The 20,391-nt window shown below is 47.5% G+C and overlaps 1 protein-coding gene across 1 annotated transcript; it reads left to right on the top strand.

Annotated features, from left to right (window-relative positions):
- Positions 1–2,004: 2,004 nt before the first annotated feature.
- On the top strand, positions 2,005–19,498 carry PRPH2 (peripherin 2). The gene is made up of 3 exons (XM_042938789.1): positions 2,005–2,644; positions 15,520–15,766; positions 18,668–19,498. Exons 1-3 carry the CDS (start codon positions 2,064–2,066, stop codon positions 18,878–18,880), a joined length of 1,041 nt encoding a protein of 346 aa, XP_042794723.1. The 5' UTR covers positions 2,005–2,063; the 3' UTR covers positions 18,881–19,498.
- Positions 19,499–20,391: the final 893 nt, after the last annotated feature.

The following is a 20,391-nucleotide window of genomic DNA, read 5'->3' as shown; positions in this document are numbered from 1 at the left end:
GTTTAAAAGTTCTGTCCACAGAAAAACCCACATACAAGGATTTATAGCAGTGTTTTATTTATAATTGCCCCAAATTGGAAGCAACCAAGATGCCCTTAAATAGGTGAATGGATAAACTGTGGTATATCCATATTAGTGGAATATTATTCAGCAATTAATAGAAATGAGCCATCAAGCCACAAAAAAGACATGAAGAGACACCAAGTGCATACTGCTAAGGGAAATAAATCAGTCTGAAAAGGCTATGATTCCAATTATATGACATTCTGGAAAAGGTAACACTGTAGAGCCTGGCTGCCCGGAGTTGGGAAGGGAGGAAAGGAGGAAGGAATAGGTGGAACATGAGATTGTTAACAGCAGTGAAATTTTCCTATCCGATTCTATATGATCTGATAATAGTGGATGTGTGACATTATGCATTTGGCAAAGCTCGCAGAATGTAAAATACAACAAGCAAGACCTAATGTAAACTATGGGCTTTAGTTAATAATAACAATAATACCAATATTTGTTCATTAGTTATAACAAATGTACCACACAGACGCAACATGGTAATTCTAGGGAAAACTGGTTGTGGGAAAGGAGTTTATGGGAATTCTCTGTACTTTCTTTTCAATTTTTTTCCAATTAAAAAATTTTAATGTTTGTTTTTGAGAGAGAGAGAGAGAGAGCATGCGAGCAGGGGAGGGGCAGAGAGAGAGGGAGACACAGAATCCGAAGCAGGCTCCAGGCTCTGAGCTGTTGGCACAGAGCCTGACGCGGGGCTTGAACTCACAAACCGTGAGACCATGACCTGAGCTGAAGTCGGATGCTTAACTGACCGAACCACCCAGGTGCCCCTCGAAAAAAAATTTTTTTTTGGTTTTGGTAAACCTAAAACTGCCTTAAGAAATAAAATCTGCTAATTAAAAAAAAAATTACAGACTCATCATTTCTATCTCCATTTCTATTATTTTTGTTTATACTGTTGGGTGACAGAATTTTGATAGATGCTCAATCCAATGGATCAAATTTGGTCTTTTATTATCTTACTTGCACTTCCCTGTGTTCTACTCAGATTGAACATCTTTTCCAGATTGGACTTTTCAAGTTTGTCTGCTATAAATCATCTGTTCCTGTCTTTTACTTGTTTTGCCAGTCAATTTTTGATCTTTTGACTGTGCAATTGTGGGGGTTTTAAAAAAACAAACGCTTACTAATTTTTTATTTTTTTACGTGTTGTAACTGTTTTCTTACAATCTGTCATTTCTTTTTCTAAATTTTTTTTTTCAACGTTTTTTATTTATTTTTGGGACAGAGAGAGACAGAGCATGAACAAGGGAGGGGCAGAGAGAGAGGGAGACACAGAATCGGAAACAGGCTCCAGGCTCCGAGCCATCAGCCCAGAGCCTGATGCGGGGCTCGAACTCACGGACCGCGAGATCGTGACCTGGCTGAAGTCGGACGCTTAACCGACTGCGCCACCCAGGCGCCCCTGTCATTTCTTTTTCAACTAGGATGACAATGTCTTTTGTCTCATAGAAAGTTTCAGATTTGAAGGAGTTTGGCCTGGAAACGGGCTTCTGGGGAGACCCGTGATCTGAGCCAGACCTCAGGGAGAGCCCATTCCCCTGGCCAGTCTTGTTTCTGTTCCTGATTCTTCATGTTGAACCCAGAGCTCTCTGCTCCGGGGCGTTCGTGGAAGCTCCTTCTGGCCATGTTCTGAAACTAGCACGGCTTTATCTAATGGGATGAAGCTGGCTAAAGAGATTAGCGTGAGGTCTTGTGGACCCCACTTTTAATCTGCAGCGTTCAGGCTCTCCCTCCTTGGCTGGGAAGGACGCTGCCGCAACACCGCGGAGACTGGCCCCTTCATGAGCGGCGACTCTGAGGCCCCTGTTACCACTACTGAGTTAACGGGGGTCCCGGGCTAAGGGGCTCAACATGGGCAGCTCCCGGAGCAGCTCCCTGAAGCGTGGGCCACCTGCTCCCTTCCCAAGGCCCTGAATCTTCAGCCCCGGGCTCACTAAGGTCAGGAGTGGTTGCTGTGTCCTGGGAAGCTGCCTAGACTGCACCCAGCAAGTATGGCGCTGCTGAAAGTCAAGTTTGACCAGAAGAAGCGGGTCAAGTTGGCCCAAGGGCTCTGGCTTATGAACTGGCTCTCCGTGTTGGCTGGCATCGTCATCTTCAGCCTAGGGCTGTTCCTTAAGATCGAGCTGAGGAAGAGGAGTGATGTGATGAATAATTCAGAGAGCCATTTTGTGCCCAACTCCTTGATAGGGATGGGGGTGCTGTCCTGCGTCTTCAACTCTCTGGCTGGCAAGATCTGCTATGACGCCCTGGACCCCTCCAAGTATGCCAAGTGGAAGCCCTGGCTGAAGTCGTATCTGGTCGTCTGTGTCCTCTTCAACATTGTCCTCTTCCTGGTGGCCCTCTGCTGCTTCCTAATGCGGGGCTCCCTGGAGAGCACCCTGGCCCACGGGCTCAAGAATGGCATGAAGTACTACCGAGACACAGACACCCCCGGCCGGTGTTTCATGAAGAAGACCATCGACCTGCTACAGATCGAGTTCAAATGCTGCGGCAACAATGGCTTTCGAGATTGGTTTGAGATTCAGTGGATCAGCAATCGTTACCTGGACTTCTCCTCCAAAGAAGTCAAAGAGTGAGTGCTCTCCAGTCCTGGGGTCAGAGCTAGCTGGGGACTCGGGAGGCCCATGGGGTGCTCTGTGTGCACGACTTAGTACTGTGTGTGTGAGGCTGGATTCAGCTGGCCCATATGAAATTGCCAATATGCTAACATTCTTGACCTATAAAGATGGCGGCATCACACACTCAACCTAATGTCCGGCTAAGGTGGGAGGAAGGTGTCAAGTTATATAAGTTGCTTGGACAGGAGTCTCCAGGGAGGAAGCCCCAGCCAGGCATGTGTGTCTACTTCATACCGTAGGGATGAGGCACTCATAGATGACATCTACTGAGACGTTATTTGGCTTTTTTGTCTTGTTCACTCGATGTTGATGGGTTCAGTCCCAGAAGCTTAAATTCCCTGGTGAGTTCCCTTGTTTTCCAACCTTCTGACACCAGCATCCACTCTCAAGGTGTTCGTCCTTGGGTGTGGTGGCAAGAGCAGAGGACAGGGCAGTCAGGAAGTCTAGGCTGTAGGTTTGGCTGTATAATTTGGCTGTAAATTAGCTTGTGATCTTGGGTGAGTGGCTTGCCACTCTGGATTCTTGCTTGCCCATTTAAAAAAAAATTTTTTTTTAGTGTTTATTTACTTTTGAGAGAGAGAGACAGACAGAGAGACAAAGCAGGAGAGGGGGAGTGACAGAGAGAGAAGGAGACACGGAATCTGAAGCAGGCTCCAGGCTCTGAGCTCTCAGCACAGAGCCCGATGTGGGGCTTGAACCCACAAACCGCAAGATCATGACCCAAGCTGAAGTTGGACGCCTAACGGACTGAGCCAACCAGGCGCCCCATTCCTTGCTCATCTTTAAAATGAAGGCATTGGAATAATTTTTTAAACTAATTATTTTTTTTAGTAATCTCTATACCCAACCTGGGGCTCAAACTCACGATCAAGAGTCCCGTGCTTCTCCAACTGAGCTGGCCAGGAACCCCTGGAACAGATAATCTTGGAGGTCACCTCCTAGCTCTGTCTAGCGTCTGGCATACAGCAAGTGCTTATTAAATGCCTGCTGGTGTTTATTTCTTGAATCATGATAGTGTGAGGCGATAAAGTTTCTGAAGTATTTGTGGTGTGTGTAAAAATAAAATCCTGAAGTGTGATGTAGGGAGGTACTGGTGAGGAACAGAGAAACTCATCCTTTGTGCTAGAGGTAATAGCGGCTCACTCCAGCACACTGTTCTTCCCAAGAGACTCGCCGTTGTGGGTCTCAGGTCATTTTCTAGGGAAAGGGCAGCCGGTCCTGATACACTGGCTTTTCTTTTACCTCTTCTTTCCATCCCGCTCAACCCCTTCCCTGGCTGAGGCGAGGGGTCCGAATGGCTTTCCTGAGTAAGGCGGGCAAGTCCAAGGGAACTTGCATGCAGGGTGCCGGGCATACTAACAGCAGGGCATGGCCAGAGCCCGGACAACACCCACGAAGCCCAGATGGCTAGCTTAGCTGCACCTCACATGGAAGGGAAGTCAGATTGAAGGTCATTGCTTGGGATTCTATTTTTTCCGTGGGTGAGGATTACTGTTACAAATCCCTAGTTAAGGAGAGGCTTATAAATGGCTCTGCCCTTCCGAGGTGACAGGCCTGCAGGGACGGCACAAGGTGGCATGATTTGCACAAGCTGCCCCAGGAGGGATGAGCAGAATTCCTGGGGATGGGGGTGGGAGAGGAGGAGAAGCTGAAGGTACAAACAGCCTTTGTGAGCAAATAAGAAAGAGCTATCATTTTTTTCCTGTCATGTTCCTTGATTGCCTTCTGCACCGATTTGTCATTGGAGAGACTTACAGAATCTCTCCGTAATCCCCAAATCTCCTTTTGTCCTAGAGCAGAGAAATTCTCCAGGTTGCTCTACTCTCAGTGGTTGGCAGGTCTAAATTTTCAGTCAAACCGTAAGCTTGATCAGAACCACCTCCATGCAGGGTAGCTGGCTGGTTCAATCGGAGCATGAGACTCTTTATCTCAGGGTGTAAGTTTGAGCCCCATGTTGAGTACAGAGATTACTTAAAAATAAAATCTTACAAACTAAAAGCAAAAAAAAAAAAAAAACACCCCCAAAACAAAACCCCCCACCTCCATGCTTCATACCAACTTGTTGGAGTGAAACTATCTTAACTCCAGTGACCTGAACAGTTTCTCTGTTACACAAGAAAATATGGTGACAACATTAAGAGAAACGAAAACAGGAAAAGGAATTCAAGCCAGGTTCTCACCCACAAAAAAGAAAATGGCTTTCATTTTTCCACATTCCTGTTCAGTCACCTGAACACTTACATAATAAATACTGTAACCATGGTATAAATACAACTGAGCACCCCATTTGGTAATCTGATAATATAGTATTTGCATAATGTCCAAAACAATTATGCACCCCCCCCACCCAGCTTTGTTTAAATATAATTGACAAGTAACATTATGTACGGTCAAGGTGCAGAAGGCATTAATTTGATACACTTATATTACCACCCTACCATTAGCTAATACTTGCATTACGGCACATAATTGCCATTGCTTTCTTGCGGCGAGAACATTCAAGGTCCACTCTCTTAGCGACTTTCAAGTACATAATACAGTATTGTTTTTTTTTTTAATTTTAGTTTTTTAAATTTACATCCAAATTAGTTGGCATCTAGTGCAACAATGATTTCAGGAGTAGATTCCTTAGTGCCTCTTACCCATTTAGCCCATCCCCCCTCCCACAACCCCTCCAGTAACCCTGTTTTTTTCTCCTTATTTATAAATCTCTTCTGTTTTGTCCCCCTCCCTGTTTTTATATTCTTTTTGTTTCCCTTCCCTTATGTTCATCTGTTTTATCTCTTAAAGTCCTCATATGAGTGAAGTCGTATGATTTTTGTCTTTCTCTGACTCACTAATTTCACTTAGCATCATACCCTCCAGTTCCATCCATGTAGTTGTAAATGGCAAGATTTCATTCTTTTTGATTGCCGAGGAATACTCCATGGTATATATATACCACATCTTCTTTATCCATTCATCCATCGATGGACATTTGGGCCCTTTCCATACTTTGGCTATTGTCGATAGTGCTGCTATAAACATGGGGTGCATGTGTCCCTTCGAAACAGCACACCTGTATCCCTTGGATAAATGCCTAGTGGTGCAATTGCTGGGTCGTAGGGTAGTTCTATTTTTAGTTTTTTCCATACTGTTTTCCAGAGTGGCTGCACCAGCTTGCATTCCCACATAATACGGTATTGTTAACTATGATCCCCAGGCCGTACATGAGATCCCCACAACTTACTCACCTTAAAACTGGAAGTTTGTAACCTTTGACCACTCTCTTCCCTTCCCTCTCCCTGCCCTCAGCGACTGCCATGCTAGCCTCTGTTTCTAGATGTTTGGCTTTTCAGATTTTACATGCAAGTGATGTCATCCAGGACTTGTCTAAAATGATCATGTTTAATTGGTGCATCATATTATACTCAGGGAGGACCTTAGGTTGTTCTTCTTTGCTTCTGTTAGAATACCAAGCTTCTTTTGAGGCTTTTGCCCCTCTGTCTCTCTCCTACTTCCCTTAGGCTAAGCTTCCGGGAAGAAACTGTACCTTGGTTTTAACTTGCCACAAAGCTGGTCTCAAGACACAATGGTAGACCTGAAATGCCTCACCTACAGTCACACTCCTGTGCTGCTGAGGGTACAGCCTGATAGGGTCACTGTTGCAGAGAGAGGACCACCTCACTGTGTCCCACAAACTCTCACATTAATGACAGTGGGCAACACCTGTAAGCGAGGGCAGGCTCCTCGGTGCTGTGTCTAGAAAGCTTCATGGGGCTGGATTTGCCTGAGGGCCAGCGCTGGCACAACCTTTATCTGTTGGTGGGAAGAAGGAAGGAAGAAATGAATGAGACAACGTGGAGAGGCACTTTTTCCCTCCCTTTCCCTGGACGCTCAAATTGTTTCCTGTTCTTATCTTCACTGCTTTACTTAGGAGGATTATTAAGTTTACCGGACAAAGCTGACTCCCCAAATCCTCCCCTGAACCATATAAAGTGTATTTCTTTCTTTTTTTTTTGAGAGGCCAAGCATTGAGAAGTGGTAAGCACTTACCTTTTTCTGGCTTTTCTCAGCAGCACCCTCAGGGCGAGGATCCAGGAGCAGAAGCAAAGAGAAGCAGGGGTGGGGCCTAGCAGGAGGGCAGGTTGAGGGAGTTGGGTCATTCTTCCACCAAGATTTTTTTTTTAATGTTTATTTGTTTTTGAGAGGGAGAGAGAGCATGAGCAGGGGAGGGGCAGAGAAAGAGAGGGAGACAGAATCTGAAGCAGGCTCCAGGCTCTGAGCTGTCAGCACAGAGCCCGATGCGGGGCTCGAACCCACAAATCGCGAGATCATGACCTGAGCTGAAGTTGGTCGCTCAACCAACTGAGCAACCCAGGCGCCCCTTCCACCAAGATTTTTTAAAAGTAATGCTTCAGGGGCGCCTGGGTGGCTCAGTCGGTTAAGCGCCGACTTCAGCTCAGGTCGCGATCTTGCGGTCTGTGAGTTCGAGCCCTGCATCGGGCTCTGGGCTGACGGCTCAGAGCCTGGAAACTGCTTCCGGTTCTGTCTCCCTCTCTCTCTGCCCCTCCCCGTTCATGCTCTATCTCTCTCTGTCTCAAAAATAAATAAACGTTAAAAAAAAAAAAATAAATAAAAGGAATGCTTAATCTTTTTCTCTTTTTCCTTTCACCACCAAGTTCAGAGAGGCCAACAAAGAGGCTGGGGTGGGCCTCAGTCTCCTGGTTGACCCTGAGGACTCTGGGAGGCGATCCCAGGAGCAGTGAGCTGGCCAGAGGGTGGGAAGTCTGCAGAAAATGCACCGAGATCCTCCAGTGACACTGGGCCTTCCGCGTGGGCAGTGCCTAGTGCCCATGACTTCTGGTCCTTCCTGCAGGCTGTGGGGGATCTCTTCCCATTTCACACCATGTACACCTCGCTGGACTGGGCTACAGGGAACATTTCCAGTCCAGCTCCTGAGAGCAGGGCTGGGTTCCTGCCCACAGGGCTCCCTAGGACCTCCTTAGGTATGCCCCCCACTACTGGTCCCCCAGGAAACTGAGCACGGAGCTTGTGGTCCCGACAAGCATGGAGGGGTGGCTGGTTTTTGGAGATTTCTCAAGGGAATCTTTAAGATCAAGGGCTGTTTCCTGAAGGCTCCTGATCTAAACAATATCAATTGAAGGCTTTTTATAAGAATTGACAACCTCCCCACCCCTCACCCCTCCAGTGGTCCCAGGTTCAAAAAGCCCAGTGGCCATCTCCCACCCCCCTATTCTGCCCCTTATCACTATATTGCCAGGTCCCACATTTATTCTGCACAAAACCCCTCTCTGGGGCGTCTGTAATTTTTGCAGGTATTGTCATCTCTATTTGATAGATAAAAGATCTGAGCCTCAGGTTAGATCTCACGGCAGGAAGCGGTGGGGGGGGGGTACACTTTTACAAACCAGCCTTATTGAGATACTCACATTCCTTACAACTCACTCATTTAAAGTGGATGATTCAATGGGTTTTGGCCTCTTCACAGAGCTGTGCCACTAGTCAATGCCACAGTCCACTTTAAAATGTGCTCATCACATGGCAGGGAAACCCTGTACCTTCCAGCTTTCACTCCCTAGCTTCCACGGCCCTGCTCTATAATCTCCTCTCTGTCTCTATAGACCTCCCTCTCCTGGACATCTCATTTGAATGAAATCACAGAATATTGGTCCTTTTGGGCTTGGCCTTAAAAAAAAATTTTTTTTAATGTTTATTTTTGAAAGAGAGAGAGGCAGAGAGAGAGGGAGAGAGAATCCAAAGCAGACTTCAAACTCAGCCATCAGCACAGATCCTGACATGGGGCTTGAACCCACAAACCGTCAGATCGTGACCTGAGCCGAAGTCAGAAGCTTCACCAACTGAGCCACCCAGGCGGCCCCAGGCTTGGCTTCTTTGACTTGGTATAACGTTTTCCAAGTTCAACCAGGTTGCCACATTTGTTAGAACTTCCTTCCTTTCGATGACAAAGAATCTCCCACTGTATGGAGTGCCAGGTTCTAATTCTGTTCCTCCCACTCTGCTGTGCTGCTTTGCAGCGATGTTAAAGTCACCTTGTACAGTTTCCTTGTTAAATGAATCTATGCCCTAACTGACCGAAACTTCAAATTCTCCAGGCCACTTTGGGGGTGGCGCCTCATTGTCCCCTCTCACCCCTTCTTGTCCTCCATGTTGTCCTCCTCCAGAGGGACACTGGAAGGTGTGGGCAGAGATGCTTGAGAAACTTCTGTGGATCGTGACTAGATTCCAGTGCTTCTGTGCCAGGGTCTCAGAAAATCACGAGGTAGCCGCATAGGAACCAGAGATCCCGCCCAGGCTCCCCACGGCCTTGGGCATGTGAGGCTGGGCTCTGCTCTGCCTTCTGTGTTTACTTTCTCACTGGCTCTGGTGTGGTGCTTCTGGGGGTGGGGAGATGCTCCCTTATAACTGGGGGAGGCCCTCGGAGGGAGGAGCAGAGTCCAGGGATGCTGCCTCCCTCAGCGACTGAATCTTCTTCAGAGCAAGTTATCGAGACACAGATTTGGAGTTCTCAGCCAGCGCTTCTTTTATTTTATTGGATTTCAACTTTTGTCATGGAAACTTTCAAGCATTCACAAAAGCGGAGAGATTATCCTGAATTTCCATGTACACCTTTCCTAGATTCAACAAATATGCACATTTTTGCTTTCTTGTTTCATCTATATCCCCCTTCCAAAGACACATTATCCCCTCTGAGTATCTTTTTTTTTTTTTTATTATTACTGATTTATTTTTTTAAATGTTTACTTTATTTTTTTAATGTTTATTTATTTTTGAGAGACAGAGAGAGAGAGAGAGCAGAGGAGGGGCAGAGTGAGGGAGACACAGAATCCAAGCAGGCTCCAGGCTCCAAGCTGTCAGCACAGAGCCTGACGTGGGACTCGAACTCATGAACCATGAGATCATGACCTGAGCTGAAGTCAGATGCTTAACCGACTGAGCCACCCAGGTGCCCCTTAAATGTTTATTTTTGAGAGGGAGAGAGAGAGAGAGAGAGAGAGAGAGAGAGAGAGAGAGAGAGAGATGGAGCATGAACAGAGGAGGAGCAGAGAGACAGAGACACAGAATCCCAAGCAGGCTCCAGGCTCTGAGCTGTCAGCACAGAGCCCGATACGGGGCTCAAACTCACGAACCGTGAGATCATGACTTGAGTCGAAGTCAGACGCCCAACCGATTGAGCCCTCCAGGCGCCCCTACCCTCTGAGTATCTTAAAGCAAATCCCGACCTTCATTTCCTTTCACCTATAAATACTTTAGGAGGCATTTCTAACAGGTACAGAGGATTTGCTTGTTTTTTGCTTTTTTGTTTTTGTTTGATATAAGCACAATAGTAATCATGCCCAACAAAACCAGCAGCAATCTCATCTAATATCTGGTCTGTTCAATTTTCTCTTATTGTTTTAAACTATCTTTTACAGTTGATTTGTTCAAATCAGGATCCAAACCAAGTCCACACTTTGCATTTGGTTCTCTGGTCTCTTTCATCTCTTTTTCTCTGTAACGGTTACTGTCCAGCCATGTGAGTACTGGAGGAACTGGGCCACTTGTTCTGAAGAGTTCATTCCTCACATTCTGGATTGAGCAGTTGCAGCCAAGTGGTGTCATCTAACTTGTTCTTCAGTCCCCTGTGTTTCCCCCACAAGCCAATAGTCAGGGCTGAGGTGTGCTTGGATTCAGGTTTGGTTTTGGCAAGAACACTTCCTAGGGTGCCCTGTGTATATCTTACTGCATCACATGAGGAGGGACATGAAGTCTTCAGCTAGTTTATGACAATTCCTTTCAAGGTCCCCATTGCTTTCTGGATAAGCAGAGCTTTAGTGTCTCGGGGTAAAAGGCCTTGGCACCAGAAACCGTCAGCCAGGAGGGCTTGGCCTCGAGCCCTCAGCCTGAGGGAAAAGCTGGCACCAAGCCCTCTCATTCTCATCCCACCCGGGGAACCTACAGGCTACAGGCTCCTTTCACTCTTCCTGACAATTTATAGACATCTCAAGAAGACTAGACCTTGGCTAGGAGCTCCCTGAGGGCTGGACTGTGTCTCCCCTCAGCTTGAGGCTCTCCAGGGGCAAGGCTGTGTCTCCCCTCAGACTGGGGCTCCCTGAGGCAGGGGTGTGTCTTCTCCTCAGCCTGGGGCTCCCTGAGGAGAAGACCCAGGTTAGCATGGGGGAGGCAGGCCTGGCTTCATGGAGGTTGTGGCTTCCCCGGACCCCCAGCCTGAGATCTGTTGGAGTCCCGCAATTCTAGAAATAGCCCTCCCTCTCCCGTAGAAGAATCACCTTGTTTACTCAGTGCTTGTCCTGGTTCTAACCACAGATTAAGGCCCCACTCACCCTCTTAAGACAAAGCTCCTTAGGTGGTGAGCTGGCTATTTATATCAGAGTATTTCCCAGGCTACAAATCTTGCTCTGCTCAGGGCTCACCAGGGCTTGTAAGGGTCTTGATTAAGGTAGGACCTGTTTTGGATATAAAGTACTGTAGGTATTGAGGGAGGACACAAACAGGAGACACAACTCTGCCCTCAGGGAGCCCCAGTCTGAGGCAGGAGACAACCCTGTCCTCAGGGAGCCTCAGTCTGAGGCAAGACAAGCCCTGACCTGAGGAATCCCCAGTCTGCGAGGGGGAGGTTGGGGGGGTGGGGGGGGAGACACGGCTCTGCCTTAAGGAGACTAGCAAGGTGGCTTCCCCATTTGGGGCAGTGAGTGAGGTGAGGTGGGAAGATAAGTGGTCTCCAGAAGGCCAGTCTGCAGAGTGAGGGTAGCTCAGAGCCTCTCCTGGCCTCAGCCCACACAACTGCAGGCCTGGCCTTCACTTCAGATACACATGTACTATGTATGGGGCAAGTCTGTAGGCTTTACCCCAGCTTAGGGACACCTGAGAGTGCATAAGGAGAGAGAATGGTGGACAGGAAAGGGCTTCTGGGACAGGGAACAAGGGAGGGAATCACGCTTTCTCACAAAGTTTAAATAGAAAAGCCAACACATAGGAGAGAGACCTGTGAGGCTCTGAAAAAACTCTGAGAGGAGGAGTGGGCAACTGCTGTGGGCTGGTCTTCCACTTCCTGTTTGGCTTTGGGTGAGGCTCCGCCCTGCCCTGCTCAGGGCACCACTTCTGCCTCCATAGAACAATCTGGTGGACTGCAAGGTCCTGCCCAGGTGGCTCTGCGTGGGGCCTTCTCTGAGGGCCTGTGTCAAGCACATTCCTCACACTGCCTCATTTAAAGCTCCCCACGGCTGCCGAGAGGGGGCTGTAGTTATCCCCACCTCACACAGGTCCAGAGGATGAAGTCCCACAGATCAGAAATGTAGATTTGCGACTCAAAGGCTGGCTCCTCCCACTATACCCACTCCTCTCATGGGGACATTGGGAATGGCCCAGGTGGGATGTTGTGGTGCTGGGAGCAGGCCCAAGGGACAGCCTGCAGGTCAGGCAGAGGGACGAAGAGCATCTGAGCTCGGAGACCCCAGCCTCAAAGAGGCCTGCCGGGGCTGGTCATCGGTGGGAGACTACTGTCTGCTGAGGTGTCCAGGGACTACTGGCCCCTCAAGAGGGGGGCAGGAGACCCAAACTGACAGCCCTTCTGCTTCAGTCCTCCCACCTGGGACCACCTCGGGCCCCGCCGCCAGGTGCCGAGTTACGGGCTGCAGGGGGAGAGCAGAGTGGTTTCTGCTCCCACCGTGCTCTTGGTGCACTCAGTTGGGCTCAAGTAAGTACTTCAGTAGCAACCACTTCAGCCAGTGACAAATGTCTGATACGGCCTCAGGCCAGGGGTGAGCTCTGCCCTCACAGACATGGTTGCTATCCTCACAGAAGGCTCTCAGAGCCTCTTCCTCACAGTTGGCAGAGACCCTGCCACCCGATCACAAGTGACTATTGCCCAGTGGTGTTGAATGGTCTGTTCCATTGCCACAGCTGTTGCCTGAGGGCACACGGAGCACATGTGAAGGCTCTCGTTCCTCCACCCTGCCCAGCCTCAGCCATGAGTTCACATTCGCTGTGCACTTATTATGTGCCAGCCACGTTTCTAAGACCTTTTACACACATCCCTTCATATGATCCTCATGTCAACTCCATTTTACAGATGAGGGAGCTGAGGCCCAGAGAGGGTAAGGACCTTGTCCAGAGGGATGAGCTGGGAGTAAGTTCAGGTGTCCTGTGCACCCAGGATCACCCATTCTCTCGGCTGGGGTCCTGTCTAGGAAGTAGAGGTCAGGGACTGCAGACCATTGGAAATATGGTCACCAGAACCCAGGTGAGGACTTTTCTGGAACCAAGGAGGCCACATTGTACAGAACCTTCCTAAAGTCCTAATCATACTGATCAACAGTTCACAGAAAAGGAACCACAAATGGCTCTTCGACATATCAGAAGATACTCAACTTCATTCATAATGAGAGAAATGGCAATTGAGACAACCCTGAGATACTATTTTTCATCTCTCAGGTTGGCAAAGATCAAAAATCGAACCCGTGTGGGTACAGCATGAAGGGTACGTTCTCTTGTGCATGTCTGTTGGGGGTATGATTCTACAAACGCCAGGGAGAAATATGGCAGGGATCTAGGGCAGTCACAGATGGATCCACACTTTGATGCAGGGATGTCCCCTCTAGGAATTTACCTTCTAGATATAGCCACTATATGCACAATGTTTAAATTAACAGGAGATTGGGAAAGCCCTAAACATCTATCAGTAGGGAACTGACTAGTGCCCCAGGACCATCTGTGCAACGGCAATACCGTGTACCTCATTAAAAACCTGGAGAATACTCTCTATTGATAGATATAAAAAATCTCTAAGATACTGCTAAGGGAAAAAAGAAAGGTTCAAGACAGGACGTTATCATTTGGGTAAAAAACAAGAAGAAAAAAAACATTTGCAGAATCTGTGTTTGCTTATCAGGTATGAAGTCTTTTTAGAAGGACAGACAGTTGGCTACAGTTTGGGGGGATCTGGAGGCCAAGGGACAAGAATGAGTTGGAGATTAAACATGGACATTTCGAAGCTAAACACTGCAATTATCATTTCAATGAATGTTGAAAACAGTTTCTATTATTTATGTTTATTATTGAGGTATAGTTTACATGCAACATTAGTTTTCGGATACAACATAATGATTTGCTATTTGCATATATTGCAAAATGAGCCCCACCATGCATCTAGTTAACATCTATCACTATACCAGGTTACAGAATTTTTTTTTCTTGTGGTAAGAAACTTTTAAGATTTATTCTCTTAGCAACTTTCAATACAGCATTATTAACTATAGTCACGATGCTGTGTATTACATCCCCAGGACTTTTGGCCACTTTCACCCATTCTGCCCATCTCCCACACCTGTCCTGGCAACCACAACTTTCTTTGGTTTGTTTTTAGATTCCACATGTAAGTGAGATCATATGGTATTTGTCTTTATTATTTCACTTAGCATAATGTACTCAAGATCCACCCACATTTTTGCAAATGGCAAGATTTCTTTTTATAGAGATGAATAATATTCCAGTGTGTGTGTGTGTGTGTGTGTGTGTGCACTTGCGTGTGCGTATGTGTGTGTATGTACCAAAGTTTCTTTATCCATTCACCTATCAATGGACACTTAAGTAGTTACCATGTCTTGACTTTTGTAAATAATGCTGCAATGAACACAGGGATGCATGTATCTTTTTGATTTAATGTTTTCTTTTTTTCTTCTTCAAGATTTTATTTTTAAGTAATTTCTATACCCAATGTGGGGCTCGAACTCACAACCCCGAGATCAAGTGTTGCATGCTTCACTGACTGAGCCAGCCAGTGCCCCTGAGGTTAATGTTTTCATTTTTTTCAGATAGATACCCAGAATTGGAATTATAGTTTCTATTTTAAATAATTACATTTCTATTCTTATACTTTCTACTCTCATGTTTGTAAAAGTCTGTGCAACTTAAAAAAACCTTGTGATTCAAGATAACATGCATACACTCAGGTGCACAAATCTTAAGTGTGCAGCTTGATGAATTCTGGTGCATAAAGACACCTGGGTAACCTCACTCAGGTCAGGTAGGACACACTCAGATGCCTGATGAGGATGGGGAGAACTTTCAGAGTAAAGATGTCTGCCCCTTTTGAATTCTGAACCCACATGAATGTATGGTGCACCCTAACCAAATATATACTTACAAATGGAAGTGCAAAAGTAATACAGGCTGCAGCCTTCAGGTGAGTAAGGAGATCCCACCTGGCTAGGGGCAGAGTTCACTGTGGACAGCAAGCAAGTTGAGGGCAAGGACTGTAACTGTTTCCAGTCTCATTCCCTGTCCCTGCACAGGCCCTGGGCTACAGCAGGCCTTCTGGAAATATATACTGAACAGAACCCATCTGGCCAGAGGGAGCCTTGGTCCCTAGTGACTTTTTAGAGGTAAGGTTGCAGAGGGGCTGGGGGGCAAAGGCTGTTGGCCACGAACGCTAGGCAGTCCTGTTCCAGTCACCACCTGTCCTACCAGGCTGACATGGTTCCAAGAAATTGCTGCATGCAGAGGCCTGGCAGTACAAAACGTGGTTGGATGCATTTCTGTATTCCTTATTTACTCGCTTCTTGGTTTATCATCTGTCTCAATCCTCAAGAACACAAACTCTAGGAAGTAGGGACATTGGTTCTCTAGTGTCATTTCTCCACCTTCAGCTTCTAGAACAGTGGCTGGCACATAGTAGGTGCCTTTATTATTTCACGAATGAATGGATGGATGGATGGATGAATGAATATTACAGCTTTTCAGAGCTGTGGGATGGGAGGAACTGGCCCCTGGTGAGAAGTCTGAGAAGCCCCTAATCTTTCTCCTCCAGTCGCATCAAGAGCAATGTGGATGGGCGATACCTGGTGGATGGTGTTCCCTTCAGCTGCTGCAACCCCAACTCGCCACGGCCCTGCATTCAGTACCAGCTCACCAACAATTCGGCTCACTACAGCTACAACCACCAGACAGAGGAGCTCAACCTGTGGGTGCGTGGCTGCAGGGCCGCCCTGCTAAGCTACTACGGCAGCCTCATGAACTCCATGGGTGCCGTCACACTCCTCGTCTGGCTCTTTGAGGTAGGCTCTGGGCCAGCTGGGGGCGAGGGGAATGGGGGTCACCTGCCCCTTTTGGATTTAATGGGTGGGGCCCAGCCTGGAGCGCTTGCCTCTCTCCTCAGAAGCAGCCCTCAGCCTTGCTGTGGGTGAGGCAGGCAGGCCTAAGTTTAAACCCCAGCACCTCTACTATTTTTTGTTTCTTTCCTGTCACTCAAAAAATAATTGATAGAGGTGAAATTCACAGAACAGAAAATGAACCATTTTAAAGTGAGCAATGTAATGGCATTTAGTACATTCACAATGTTGTACAACTACTACAACATCCGCTACCACCTCTATCTAGTTGTAAAACATTTCCATCACTCCCAAAGAGAAGCTCCTACCCATTAAGCAGTGTACTTCCCATCTCCCGCCCCCCTGCCTCCCACCCCTCCAGCCCCTGGAAACCATTAATCTGTGTTCCAGCTTTGTGGATTTATCCATCCTGGACAAAATTTTATATAAATGCCATGAAAATATGTGACCTTTTCTGTCTGCCTTCTTTCACTTTGCATGTTTTAGAGGTTCATCATGTGCCTTTGTTTTTTCAGTCTGGGGTCTTGGAAAGTTACTTAACATCTCTTTATATGGGACCGACAGCACTTAGCTTTGGGATTCCTGGGGGGGAACAGGGGGTGATATGTATTATGTCCAGGAAATGGGAGCTATTTGGATTTGTGCTTCTCTCAAGATTCTGGTAGCAATTTACCTGTTATTCGAACTATTTGTGGATTTATCTGATTTCACCTATAAGGCTTAATTCCTCTCTGTACAGAACTTGGGATGTAGCAAGATGTCATTCATTCATTTATCTGAGTTATTTCTTAAACACCTGAGTGCTGGGCGCTGTCCCGGGTGCTGAATGAGAGCAAGTGTTTGTGAGTGGTAAACCAAGGTGGTACAGAGGGTGACTCAGGGGCTCTGGCTTTCAGCTGGCAGCAGAAAATCCACTCCAAAATCCAGAAGTCCAAAACCAGAAATATCAGTGGGGAAAGTTTGCCCATTAGAGGAGATTCACTGAAAGTTTCCTTTAAGTAAGTCGCTCCCTTAGTGCTATGGAATTTAACATGTAGCTGTGCCCTGGGCTGAGATGACTACTTCTAACTCACCACATCACACTGCAGGTACTGTATTGTCTGGGGGTAGGCTGGCTGGGGAAGGGAGGGTTTCTTTTCATGTCAAGGCAAATGAATGACGTTTTACTGGTTGTTGACTACTTGAGGCACAGTCTTGGGAATGACTGGGTAGAGCGAGGTGAGAAGCTTACTGCTGGAAGGTCAGAAGCTCATGTACCCTGAAAACCCATGAAAAGACTGAAAGGCTAACAGTGGGAAAACAGGGTTCCACTGGCTGCCTCTCAGTTTCCTCGCCTTTCCAGGAAGCTAGTGACTGTATGAGATGAGGACCAGCTCACCGGGAACAGGGAGTAAATGCTCTTGACTTTTAGCTGAGGCCTTCAGTTAGCAGAGCTCTGTGATGGGCATGAGGATGGCTAAAGTAAGATAGGGCTCTGGCTTGAGCCTTGCTCTCCTGGGCCTCACAATCCAGTTAGGAGGTGACATCTAACTCATGAACCAAAGGGAGGACCATGACCAAGTGCAAAATTCATAATGCAGCAGTGGGCCTACTTCAGGAAAGGAGGAGGGAATCAGAGTAGGAGTATGTACACCAGGAGGACGTCCTGGAGGAGGTGAGTTTTTTCACCATAAACATTATAGTAAACTTTCAACGGACAATGACAATAACGAAAACCTAAAACATCAATCACTAATGTCATCCACCACTGCAATTATAAAGTGCTCCCATAGCATTCATTTAGTAGATGTTTACTGAAGCCCTACCACCACCGGGTGCTGTTCTATGGGCTGGGAGACTGAGTGAACAAGATGCATCGGGGGTGGACGGTCTCCATGAGCAGGCCTCGCCAGCTCAGAGTTTGTTATACCACGAAAGGAGAAATGTAAGAGAGTAAAGCGGGAATCTATGTAGAAACAAAGGGTAACACGATACATTGGAAAGATGCAAACAGTACTTACCACACTAATAACCAATTACAGCTGACACATCTATTCATCCTTACTGGGCACCACGTACAATGCTCTACACATCCTGACATGTCACAGCATGCACAAGAGGCAGGAGACACTCCATCTGAAAATTTGCAAACCACATGAGTAAACTGAGGTTTCTTACTCACATGGCTGGCTAAGTATCAGGACTGGGGTTTGAACCCAGGCATTTTGGCACCACAGCCTGCTACAGCGACTGCTAGTGAACAAACGCAAACAAATCACCCGCTCATCCCCACACTAATCAAAATAGCAGAAGTAGAAGGAAACCACATATGATAATATTGCTTGCCGAAAAGGAGGTGACTTTTTAATTCTGTCTAGCAAATAGTTTACCCAACACCTCATATGTGCCAAACAATGTGCTAGGAACGGGATGGGCGTGCAAGGAGGAGAAACCTAGGACTAATCCCCCCAGAACGGGTGAGACTGGAGAGAAAGAGGAGGCAGAATGGGTAGCAGGGTCACTCACTGAGGGCTGAAGCTGAATTGAAGGGGGAGCGTGGAGAGGAACATTTAAGGCAAACAACAAGAGGTAAAGGCTGGTGAGAAGAAAGTGTGGATGGGACCCAAAGAAGCCCAGGGTGGCCAGAAAGGCAGGAGAATAGGGCTGGAGATGAGGCTGGAGAAAAGACAGCTATTTTGAGCACCAGGCCAGGCTGGTGGGCAGGCCCTCACCAACCCAGACTCAGCAGAGCCTGTCACACTCGAAGGGCCCCCGGGGTGAAGAGGCTGGTGGCTTCCAGGGTTTCCTAACAACCTCAGTCCCCACCTACTTCTCCCAGACCTCCTCTAAGTCTCTTCTCCCCACCAGGTGTCCATCACAATTGGCCTACGCTACCTGCACACAGCACTGGAAAGTGTGTCGAACCCCGAAGACCTTGAGTGCGAGAGTGAGGGCTGGCTTCTGGAAAAGAGCGTGTCGGAGACTTGGAAGGCCTTTCTGGAGAGCTTGAAAAAGCTGGGCAAGAGTAACCAGGTGGAAGCCGAGGGTGCAGACGCAGGCCAGGCCCCAGAGGCTGGCTGATGGCCCTGGGCCCCCTCCCCTCCTGAACACTGAGAAGTAGCGGACTCCAAGAAAGCGGATACCCCACTTATCCAATCTGAATCTCCCAAGGAGGGCAGCCATCTTACTACAGAGACTCTTTCTGATGGTGGGATTTAAAGTTTAGGGTCCCTAAAACCATTTGGCAAAGATTTATTGAATGACTTAAAATATTAGTGAATGAGCCCCGGCTCAGGCCCACTACTTCCCGATATGCCCTCATGGTGGACTCAGGGCGCCTCTCAGTGGATCACTCTTCATAGCACATGAATTCAGTTCCACCCTGAGGCTACTACTGGCTGCACTGAGGGCAACTCCCCTTTTTAAGAGTTTGCCATTACAGGCTCCAAGTTGTTTCATTCTACATCCAAAGTGTCACTTGGTGCATAAGCACAGGAGTCTGAAAAATGTACTGGCCATGTCGTCATTCTTCTGTTTTTAAATGCCAAGACTGACAGGACAGCCATTTTGCTTGTGTAATTGTGCAGGGCGGGGGATAGTTATACTTTTCTAAGAGTAATGGGCTCTCCAAAGCACTGAGGGCCCACGAGAGGAATTCTTCAATCATGGGGCAAGAGAACTTAAAGACAGGGGATTATTTTCCTCACCAAAAACATAGTTAAAGGCTACTCTTGTGTCACATCCCCATGCCCTCGCTTAGCCTGGAGTGAGCTATGGGCTGAGGAAGTCAGGTTGTTGGCTGTTCCGGCAACATCACGCCCCTGAAGTGCCAGGTGACCTCCTTTGGCTTGTCGGTGGAAGCACTGGACTAGGTGGCTGCTCTTCACTGGAAGAGGAGTAACAATGAGACAAGAGTCTACCCTCTGGACACTGGGCCTCTCCTCTTAGACCCACACAGGTGGCCACAATAGCCCACACGGGTGACACTAATGGTCTACAGTGGAGGGCAAAGCATCCTCTGGAAGCTTCTTCCTGTTTCCTTCCCCAGATACCTATCCTGCAAAGCAGTATTTCTGGAATGCCTCTGTATTAAAGATTCTTTGAAACTCAGTCCATCTTCCTGAGCTAGTGACTCCAAGAGAAATTTTACCTTCTTTCAGGGAAGAGAGAAAAGGGAAGCTTTTAGGGGAAGGAGAGAACGGCTTCATTGTTGTGCTGAGTGTTCAGTGGGGAGACAATAAGACTTTGGGTGCTGCCTGGGGCATGTTCTGGGGCTCTCATTCTCCCAGGCATTAAAACATTTGGACACTCTTGCTCTTGGGGCACCTGGGTGGCTCAGTTAAGCATCTGACTTTGGTCATGATCTCACGGGTTCGTGAGTTCAAGCCTCGTGTTGGGCTCTGTGCTGACAGCTCAGAGCCTGAAGCCTGCTTCAGATTCTATGTCTCCCTCTCTCTCTGCCCCTCCCCCGTTCAGGCTCTGTCTGTGTCTCAAAAATATATAAATACTAAAAAAAAAACAACAACAAAAAAACCCCCCCAAAAAACCAAACCAGAACAAAACAAACATTTGGACACTCTCAGACTTTGGCC

Source organism: Panthera leo, chromosome B2 (genome assembly GCF_018350215.1).
Source record: "Panthera leo isolate Ple1 chromosome B2, P.leo_Ple1_pat1.1, whole genome shotgun sequence".
Taxonomy (NCBI): domain Eukaryota; kingdom Metazoa; phylum Chordata; class Mammalia; order Carnivora; family Felidae; genus Panthera; species Panthera leo.
Note: the sequence above shows the minus strand (reverse complement) of the source record. Positions and strands in the feature narration are given on the sequence as shown.

Bases quoted from the DNA above. Each gene is read 5' to 3' on its own strand.
- PRPH2 (XM_042938789.1), top strand. From the start codon at position 2,064: ATGGCGCTGCTGAAAGTCAAGTTTGACCAGAAGAAGCGGGTCAAGTTG. The intron at 2,645-15,519 runs GTGAGTGCTCTC...TTTCTCCTCCAG, and splicing joins TCCTCCAAAGAAGTCAAAGA to TCGCATCAAGAGCAATGTGG. The intron at 15,767-18,667 runs GTAGGCTCTGGG...TCTCCCCACCAG, and splicing joins TCCTCGTCTGGCTCTTTGAG to GTGTCCATCACAATTGGCCT.